Source organism: Echeneis naucrates, chromosome 1, assembly GCF_900963305.1.
Source record: "Echeneis naucrates chromosome 1, fEcheNa1.1, whole genome shotgun sequence".
Classification (NCBI taxonomy): Eukaryota; Metazoa; Chordata; class Actinopteri; order Carangiformes; family Echeneidae; genus Echeneis; species Echeneis naucrates.
In genome coordinates, this window is record NC_042511.1 from 5,285,524 (window position 1) to 5,296,501 (window position 10,978).

At 42.1% G+C, this 10,978-nt stretch overlaps 1 protein-coding gene across 1 annotated transcript; it reads right to left on the reverse strand.

Annotated features, from left to right (window-relative positions):
* Positions 1-4,983: 4,983 nt before the first annotated feature.
* On the reverse strand, positions 4,984-5,840 carry LOC115043589 (guanine nucleotide-binding protein G(I)/G(S)/G(O) subunit gamma-10). Its single transcript, XM_029502190.1, has 2 exons — positions 5,649-5,840; positions 4,984-5,110 (listed from the first exon to the last, which is right to left on the reverse strand). The coding sequence occupies exons 1-2, from the start codon at positions 5,736-5,738 to the stop codon at positions 4,985-4,987; spliced, it is 216 nt and encodes a 71-aa protein (XP_029358050.1). The 5' UTR covers positions 5,739-5,840; the 3' UTR covers position 4,984.
* Between the last annotated feature and the right edge of the window lie 5,138 nt (positions 5,841-10,978).

The window sequence follows — 10,978 nt, forward strand, 5'->3', positions numbered from 1 at the left end:
AACAGCGGTGAGTCACTCAGATACTGTTGCTTCATAAGAGAGGCCCTCTGTTGCTCAAAGTCAAGGCGCTGTAGTCCATGAAATTTAATTTACACAGTAAAATTTATACATACGAGTTCAAATAAATGCTTTGTGTTTGGATTGCTTAACTCAAAAGATCAACAGTCTTGCTTAAATTTATTCACTATATCAAAGGACTTCCAGCATTAGACAAGATGATCCAAGCAACACACACACACACACACACACACACACACACACAATAACAGCAGTCTATCACATTTTCCTCTCACCTCATGGCTTAGTCGGATGGCAGCGTCAGTGAAGGATTGCCTCTCTCTTTCAAAAGTCCTCCTCTTATGATCGAGCTCTGCCCATCCCAGCTGAAGACGCTCCCACTCTTCCAAAAAGTATGAGTCGGCAAGTTCAGAGGGAACCGGTGAGGCAAGGCTACCCTACAGACAGAAACATGGAAGTCTGACAGAAGTTCATATGACAGTATTTGTGTGTGTAAGATTCGTAGTTGTACCTGCAGCAGTTGCTGTTGTAACCTGACAAGCTGTTGACTTTCTTTCAGTTCAGTTTCTAGTTGAGCCAAGAGCTTCTCATGGTCGGTGCCAACTCCAGTGTGCCCTACACCCAAGAGAGACACGTTATACCTTGTGTGCTACAACCCCCAAAGCCTACAAGATATAAGATTTTTATTACGACATCAGAAAATAGTTTTTGTGAAGTTGGTATTTACCTTCAGAGAGGATGTCACCCAGTCTCCTCTGCACCTTCCTCCAACTTTCAACCACACCTCCTGTCACATGGTCACCAAGCGCTACCTCTGATTTATCCAACATTTTCTCTTCATTTTTGGCCTCATTGTCAATGTCCACAGGGTCTGACAGTGTCTTCAAAAAAATGAGACTGATTTGTTACGTTTAATAGTTGAGTTCAGACTATGACTCAGAGGGCATTCTTCTAAGTAGTGCTTAGCAAAACAATCCTAGAAGAAAGTCCTTTCGGTGGTTGTGAAAGAGAAATTTGATTTATTTCCACAGTTATCATAGACCTTTAGCTGTTTAAATGTCTATTTTATGGGCAGTTTAAGGACCTGAAACGTATCCATCCATCATCTACACATCTACTGTCATGTGTTTGGATGGTGGGATTGTGGGAGGAAGCTGCAGTACCTGGAGAGAAACAACTAACTTGCTCAGGACCCTTTACTTTACACCAACCTGCCACCCACTAATTTATTGTTTAAAAGGTTTGAACAATGAATAAATGGATCTTGGTTTTATCAATATCTGTCTAGAAGTTCAAGAATGAGCTTTTGAGCCGAAATGCCTTAGATGGTCAGGGGGGAGGGGGGGAAAAAAAAAAAAAAAAAAAAAAAAAAAACTTTTGAAACTACATTTGAAATTAACAAGTGTATGCTAAATAGAGGGAGCCATTATACATATAATAAATTTACTTGTTTTGCGAACCAATGACAGTTAACCATCACTAGCCAAAGTGAATTGGCATCTTTTCCTCACCTCCTCCATATCGATTCTAAGTGCATGAAGTAAAGTGGTGAGGCTGTGGCGCAGTTTCATCGCCTCCCTGAGCTCCGCTTCTCTTCGCTCCAGCATTACACGTAGTGCTGTTTCTTCCCTTCTACAATGTGGCAAAGGCAAGCGGTGATTAGAGGGGTGAGGGATGACAGGCAAAGGTGATAACAGCCATGACAGGACAAGATAACAACTTACTTGGCGGCAGACCTGAGTGATTTGATTGGTTGTTCTCTTTTACTTCGACCTCCAGTTGGAAAGTTCAACACCTCTATAGCTGTATAGAATAATGGAAGATTGTAAAATGGGTGTAGTTTCAGTAAACATATCTAAGAATATCTGAGTTTGGATTTAACTGAGTGGCTCACAGGGTCCCTTCTCCTTGTGTCGATCAGTGAGCTGGGACAGTCTCTCTTTCAGTCTGTTGCTTTGCTGCTCTCGACGCCTCAGCTCGCCTTCCTGCTGGTAGCAGCGCAGCTGCAGACGACTGCACTGGCAAGCAGAAAGATGTGCTTGAGAAGAGGGGTGGGTGTAATATTGAACTCTGTTTTCAGGTACCTACACCTTACTTTGGCCCGCTCAGACCGTAGCATGTCCTGGAGCCTGGCCACATGCTCATCCATTTCCTTCAGTTGCTCCTAGAAGACAAGTTTGTTTTTAATCCCTTCAAAATAGCAGTACTACTTCAGTACTTCTATTACTCACTCTGAGAGAGTCTCCGTGATCTCTGTGCCCCACCCTGTCAGGCCACCAGCAGCTGCTGTTTGAGAGCTCATTCGGAGTGTTGGGGCTGGGGTCCATGTGCAGATGGGCTGCAGATGACCAGGGTAGATTAAACAAAAGGGCAGAACAACATCAGTGAATGATTAAACTGATTGTTTTTCCAGTATCCATGGGCCATTTCTAGCAGCCATTACCCGAGCAGCCCCGCTGATCCCCTGCAGCTCTCCTCTGGCCAAACCTGGAAGCCATCTAGTTACCACATTCGCATGTAAGCAGCGAAGAGACAGTTTATTCCCTGCATGCAAATCAAACATCACAAAAAATATCAATTTACACAAAAGGTGCGCAACACCACTGTGCAAATATGTACTTTAAAAGACAGACATCACAGCAACAGTGGATCAGTTCACATGTACCTTTCCAGCAGCGCACTGAGCAGTAAACCTCCCTCAGAGAGAAGAAGCCAGCTGAGGGCATTTCTGCTGATTACAACAGCCATTGGTTGAATACGTGGTGGGTTCAGGATTTCAAATGACTCAGTCCAATTGCTTCATGCCAACTTTACCCTATGCTCAGGTTTGATGATAGGCACAAACCTGCTAATCCTTGGGATACATTCAACTCTTATCCTCGACAGCCTCTGATTTAGTTTTAGTTTGGCCTTTTTCAATTTTTGTTGCTTGAACTTGTTTTATGTCTTAAATTTAACAAGTTGGCATGTGTTGTCACCTGTAAAGCGAATCTGAGTAAATGTTTACTATTTTCAAGAAAACAAACGTAAGCATCCAGCAAATCAGCTTTTTTCCTACAAATAAATCACAAATCTTAATGAATACATCAGTTTTTTAATTCCTCCAGGACACTGCTTGTTAATGATTCAGTTTCTTGAGATTCATATGTATTTATAAAGTTGATAGAGTTGTCTGTGTATATCATGTAGATTGGTCAGACATCTGCCAGTCAATCATTTTGGTTTAGGATAAATAATGACTAAATAAATCATTCCTTTCACTTTACTCAGACCAGATTCAGATGACTTTGCATGATCAATATTCTCGGAAATGTTTACATCCTTCATGTGAGGTGGTTTGATATCTAAAAACCAAGTAAGAGTCTAAGAAACTCGTGAAAGGTGTTCCTTGAGAGTATCTTGTCATTTTCACAATGAAATGATATTCAAAAATCACACAACAAATTCTAAGTGGCCAAAAAATTTTATTGTCGAAAAGGATGCCCACAGTAGTAAAGTTGAGAGAGATAAAGACTAGCGGTAGTAAAAGTTTTGGTTGATCCGAACATGATTCCAGTGTGGAAATGTATTATTGCAACAAGTCACTGCAGCATGTTTCATCAAATACTCACAATATTTGGAATTTTTAGATAGCTCTTAACTTTGTTGTATCTAAAGTGATAAACATAATACCGGGTTTCACTTTCAAAAAAGTGTAAGGCTTTGACATAGTTTCTTTAAATTAGAGACATGAACATATAAAGGCTAATAAAAGCAACCTCAACAGGCTGTAAATATATACAGAAAAAGGACTGGGTGAACAGTTAACCAACAATCACACAACCTGCATGGAAGGTGTTAAAGGTTTGTACCGTGTTATTTTACCTTCAAGTGGTAATAACACCTTTCGTATTGCCACAAATATGAATAGTTTAACACACCAATCAATTTAGCTCTGAAGCTAAGAGTACATCTGTTGGCCACATGCACAGTGTTTTGTAAAGACAACGTGAAAGACAGTGTATTTATGTATATAACACAACATGCTCTTATTCTCGAACAGCACCTGGTTTATATTAATATTTGATAGTTTCCCCACCTTCCGCACAAAATACAAAAGGAAGTTGTACTTTCATTAGCCAGTCACATGGAGTGCATTTCACTTACTGGTGACAGAATGTTAGGTCAGTAAACTGACAGTGGGCATTTTAAGCACTAGGTAAACTAAGAGCAGCTTAATCATTAGTCAGGCTAGTGTTAACAGCATTTTTTGAATATGCAGTTTGGCTCTGCTCTAATGTAACAGATGGGAGTTATGATACCATTAGTTTTGGCAAACGAGTGGACCCATCCCAACCACACCACCACCCACCCCACCCAATTCCAATGTTGCATCATCCCCAAAATGAGCTGACAGGTCTATAGGTACATCTAGTAGTGAAGTGAAGTGAAGAAAGCCTTCGAGGGTGCAGCTTCATGAATTGTCCTCTTTTTTTCTGTTGCAGACAGAAAAGAAGAGATGATTGAACAACAGTTAAATTAAAGTTTCATTTTAATTGTCTCTGTTCCAGGGTCCCCGAACTGAGGCCGAGGTGGATTTTTCACCATTACAAAACAACTTATTTATATAGTATCAGAAAAAAGTAAGAAAACGTCAGTGATGATATTCCAAAGCACAAGATGGCATCATTAAATAACAGAAATACAAAATGCATTAAACTTACCTTAAAACCATTTAAATGATCTGGCAATGAGTGGGATTTTGACATTATTTATGATTAATCACTCCAGCTTTAATCCCAGAGAGTTACTTCAATTTAACAAAGAGATATAATATTACAATACCTCTTTACTGAAATGAGCTGACTGGTTTCAGTGTAAACTGACTGTGGATGTGTAATTATTTCCTCTCTGGTGTAATTACTTGTGAAGCTCATCTCCCCAGCTGGTGCCTCAGCTAGGGGAGAGAGGAGAGGGCAGACCTACCTCAGAACAGGGAGCAGGATTTGGGCGGTCTGAAGGGATTATCGCTGGAGGGGACCCCGACCAGGAGAGGGTCCTTGGAGGCATTTTGCAGACAAAAGTTTCTCAGCTCGGCAGCAGCCTGGGACACCTGCAGAGCCAGACACAGTTTGAATGTACACATGTGAACACACAGGGCCAAACGCATGTACAGTATTTCTAATGCCCCTGCTGGCCCGCTGTCAAAACCCCAACACCACCCATTTCCCGTCCAATGGCACGGACCAACTGGGACCTTTTGTTGTTGTTGTTGTTGTTTTTCTTTTTGCATAATATTTGCAAGCAACGGCGCAGTACAGCAAAGGGTGCGTCCACCGTGATCACCTGCTCCCCCCGGACACGCAGCACTTAGTCGGTTTAACCTTTAACACCGCTGGCTCTTCCCAAAACAGACACAACGCGGAAGAGGCTTGTCGGCGGCTCTCCGCTGTGGTCCAGTATCCACCGGTGCGGGGCCGGTTCGAGCGCCACACGCGTGACTTTGTGAGCTTTGTGAGCTTTGTGAGCTTTGGGAAGCGGACCGTGTGTCACGTCCGGAGGTTCGTCTCCAACAGCGAGCGGGCAGCGGCTCGGTGTTCCGTGTTTGTGTGTCAGCGCCGGGGGGGTGGGGGTGGGGGGAGGGCTCGTACCTTGATCCTCCGGATGCTAGCCTCTAACCGGAGCTGCTTCACGGCCCGCTGGGCGACAATCAGGTTGTTGCTGGCGTTGTTGTTGGACATGACGGCGGTGGAAAAGTTGACGGCTGTTTGGAGTTTACGGCCACCACCGAGCGGAAATTGACCCCAACTTCCCTAAACCCGAGTGAGAAGGTGGGAAACTTCGGTCGCTCCTCTGGCCCCGCCCCGCGCTGGCACGGCGACCCGTTCCATTGGCCGCTCGGCCTGTCAATCAAAACGTCACACCAAAGCCGCGCCCATTCATCCACTTACCATTATTTTGAGTTGTGTGTTTTTTTGTTTTTTGTTTATAAGGCAGAGCAGCTAAACTCTGCTGTGACCTTCAAGCAACAGGACATTGGATTTAACTCACAGCGGTGCACGAAATGAAATGGTTCATTTGTACTGGGATTCATTACAATTCAATTCAACACGCAGTGAGAATAACTCAAACCACCAGACAAGCAGAGCAAGGGAAAGAAAGCAGAGTGAAACCACAAAACTTTGGTTTGAAGCTGGTAACATGTCACGACAGGGCCACAATTATCGATGCTGACAATTTCTTATTTATGCTTCTTATTTACAAGTAGTGCATTGTGCAAAGGGGAGAAATATGACAGGATTTGCGAGGTAGTGCATCACTAGCTGGCTACTTAAGAATATCTTGCGTGTTTCTCTAAATACAGAACAGTCTCCATTGGCAATAACGAAAGGTCTGTGTATATCCTCTGAAGTAAAGATGTGACTGCTGCACGCATACACAAAGAGCAGCAGAGTTGCAGATATTATATTATATTCTTAAGATTGTAAACGTTTTCTTCTCTGGTTCTTTCACATGAAAACTGGCTCTGCTACACCATGTTAAAATGATAATGGTTTTAGCCCAAAGTCAATATCCAACATTTTCCCAGTTGCCAAAGCTGGTGAGATATTTTGCCTGATCAGCCTCATTTGGGGTGAAAGAGGAAAAGTTGGGACATCATTAGAATCGCTAGAATTCATTCCTCATGAACATGAACCAAATAGCAATGCATCAAATGTTTGATCAAAGATGACTAGTAATCCCAGTTCATTGGGTTCGCCTTGAACTTCAGGCATAGTTGTGTTAAATCCAGTAGTCCTCAGACTTTGGATTGTGCTCTTGGAGTATATTATTATTACACTGATAATAATCCAATAGACATTTTCATATCACAGTTTTTATGCCATGGAATGTTTGATGCTTTACTTTTCTATTGTGAAATGACTTCTGAATTTTGTGAATTATTTCTTTATTTCAGACTCTCTTTGTCTCTTGTCCATTGTGAAGCATTTGGTGTGAAATGGGGGGGAACACAATGAAATGATGCTGTCTTGAGATTGGGCCCACCTGTTGTCTTGTGAGGACCTGACAGGCAATGATCCAGGACCAACAAGAATTTCATGTTTTAAAATGTTCTCTGGCTGTTAAAATCAGGAAATAAAGCGTTACGTGAAATCATGTGACTTAGGATTTACTGCACAGCAAAGGCAGCTTTTGTTTAGATCTCTAAATTCTTATCTGCCAGTGGCTTGTTGTTAATCTGGTTATAGTTTAAAGGACTGGTTTTGCCTTCCTCTAAGTGTTGTAGCTGCTCACAAAGGTAGGGTAAACAGGTATGTAGGACAGGGGGCACTGCAACATAAACAGGAAAAGGATATAGTCCAAAAACACAACAGTAACAAGTTACCAGTTACAGGCCAGTTTTATAATCGGACTGAGGGACAAAAAACTAATGTGCCAATGGGGGATTGTCGAATCATTTGAAAAATTTCTTTGTGGTTCATTTGGGTGTTAATGCAGAGGACTGGACTGGCCAAGGTTTGGCCCCAGGTAATACGACATATACTGAGCAAAACACCTGACAGGAGAGCTGAGAAGTGAACCTGGAGGAGTTGGAAGGAGTTGGCACTCCAGCATCGTCAACATTGAAAGGAGATTGGTGAGGGAAAAAAAACCCTATTGTAACTTTTAAATTAGATCAGCTGAAATGGGTTATCTACAATTAATGTATGAATAGCTACTATTACTTGTGAGGAGCAACTTTGAACTGAATTTAACACCAGCAAAACCACTGATCATCATGAATCAATAAGATATTAACATTCAAAAAGGAGGGGCTTTGATGATGCCATCACAAGATCATTAAAGAAATAATAATAATGTCGAAAAAGAAAGACACAGGATCGTCAATATATGGCAAGATTTATTCACAATGTAAGTGTAATGTTTTTATGATTTTATGTCTAATTTTCTTTTTATTTTCTGCACATACATTAATCAAATTAAAAGATGTGTGCATCAGATTTAGCAAAAGCTCAGTTCCATCTGCCGTGCCAACATAAAATACAATGAGTGAAAAAGGATATTTTAGTACAAAGTAATATGATCTCACTGAAGACCAGATGATTATTTTATTACTGTGAGTTACCATCTCACTCAGGTCCCGTTGCCCCTGAGGATAAACCAGAAAACATTAAACAATTGTTAATAATTTTATATTAATCACCGTGATGAGATATAATCCTTTGGGCTCGTTTGTAACTGATACTCACAAGTGATTGGTCCAATGGTCAGAGGCTTCAGAGGAGCAGAGCTGGAAATGGAGCGATACGTCCTCCTCCTCGTGCAAGGCTACAAGGTGGAGAAGATAACATTAAAACGAGTGTTCAAGCAGAACTGACTATTGGTTGACAATGCTGTAGATATGGCGAAATGTGTGACTTACTGGAACACAGCTTGAGTTCCTCTGGTCACACATGCTAAGGGTGCAGTGAAGATAAATAGCTCTGTAGTCACCCTGGAGCGCGAAGAGGAGGGCAGAGAAACGGGCTCGGAGGGATGAGCCACTCTCGACCACTGACACCTGCCGGCGGTCAGAGGGGCACCTGGCAGAAAGGACGCAGCAGGTTATGAGGGCTGTCAAACTGCACATCACAAGGCATCCCCTGAGGATTAAGAGGGACACTTACTTGCTCTGGATGAGATAATATCGTGAGGAATGATCAGGGTTTATTGAATGAGTAGCATAGCAGTCTTCCAGAACGACTGCGAAATTTGGATGACTCCCCGCTACAGAGATGCCCACGTGAAGAGATGAGCCCACTGGAAGGGAGATCGTCCCTGCTGGGTAAGGCTCAGTGAAGTTGGAGTTACGGAACAGAGCCATGGAGGCTCTGAACTTGACACCTGAGGCCGAAAAGCCAGGATCCAGCCTGTCAAGATAAGATATGTGATTTTTATCATGATTGCCAAGTCACTGCCCACATAGATTTTCTTTTTATTCTCTTTATTCTTTTTAAATCCCCCAAAACCCCAACTCTAACTCTGGTCCTGACCTTGTTCTTACATTCAAGAAACAAAAATGTCACATTTCCCATACTATCTACTGCATATCATACTGTTACAGGATAAATAGACATTTAACTGACTAATTAAACTGAACTTAATTAACAATACAGCAATACAGCATACAACATTTGTGTGATATGTTTGAGTCCATTCGGGCTTCCTTGAAGAAAAACGTATAATCACATAACAATTACACAGATGGGTATTACAACTGTATTAGTGATTTTAAATAAAAGCTACTTACGGCAGGAATGGCCTGATAGCTACATTCAGGCTGGTGTTCAAGTTGAGGGGATACATGCAGGAGAAAGGAATGCTCACGGGACTGCTGAAGGACTGGTTTCTATGGTAGATAAATAATCTGTTGTAGTAGATGGCATGTGTGCGGTTGCTCTGAAAGACAGAGAGTGAACAAGGTATACATTTTGGGATTATATCAATTTAATCAATTTAATCAAGGTGGAGGATTTGAGTTTGAAATGATTTCCTTGCCAATAGCTGATTTACTGACCTCGCTGTAAAAGAGCATTCAAAAGAGATTTCCCATATTGAACCAAGAACAGAGTCCAATCATAGTAGTAATAAATGTTCCTACATAAAAAAATGCTGAGGACCAGTGTGTAAGGATTTCACTGTGCACAAAGGAAAGACTGATGGGATTCATTATTAATTAAGCCTGAAGCCTGCCATCAAGTTCAACACTAAGGGGCCAACCTTGAAGGCCGATCGGGAAATTATTAGAGCTGCTAAAACAAGTTCGGCCTTTGACCAAAACCTGACCCCAGGATTTTGTAGTGAATGTGGAAGGTGCTATAGAAGAAGTGAAATGAAGTCCAGCAATGGAGATTCATAGAATTGTATAATCTGGGACCAAAGAAAAAGTTAACTGAGTGCCACCAAAGGAACACGTTTCCACAGGAGTGGTGATTATCTGTATTTGGCTCTGAACTGAAATACATAACGCAAAACATGCTGCAGTGGTCGATTAGAAAAGTGCTCATCTCGGTGAGCAGCATTGTATGAAGGAGGCCAGGATTTGTAGTTATGCCAGTCTACTGAATGCATAGACCAGAAAAGACATGCTGCTAATTAGGCTTAATGCAAGAAAAATGAAAGAAAAAAACTAAACAAAAACAAAACAGTAGTGATGTATTTACCTTCATTATGTTTCCACAGGCACCTGCCTGAGCCTCCACTTCATACCAAACTAAATCCTGATTCATGACGACTCGGGAGCAATTGAGAACCGCCATGTGTCCAGAGTTTGGATCCAAACCTAAGGCTGTGATTCTACCCAAATTCAACCCGACCCGGATTTTCTCATCGCCACAAATAAGGCGAGAAGGCTCCAGAGTTGGCTTCACTAGAGAAAAAAACATATGAAGGTATAACATGAATAAAGAAAGGGGACGAGTGTAATAATTACATGAAAACAATGAAACATGTACAAAGAAACCTACCTTCACAGATGACACTGGCATCTTCGCTGTGCCCACAGTTGTGCACCCCAAACCCCCCATGTCTGCAGTCAGTTATGGACGGTTCATTTCCTGAACAATTAACATCGTCCAACCAGATGGGTCCCCTGCCCTGTCCAAAAGCTGCAGTATGAAGTGCTGAACGAGCCTTCCCACAGTCCAGCTGTCTGCACACCACATTGGCATCATTCAGGTCCCAGCCATCGTCGCACACTGTCCCCCACTGTCTGTTATGGTAGATCTCCACTCTGCCAGAGCAGCGGCTGCCAGAGTTGACCAGCCTCACTGGTGAAGAAGCTAACGGGAACACAAGCAGCAGTTTACAATTGATTAGGGACAACGACGCCTTTCAAAAACTACAGACAAAACTTGGAGCTATAAAAGAAGGCTGCATTACAGACATTTCCTATATTTGAAATGTTAAAGCAAAGAGACTGTACAAATTAGTATTTACC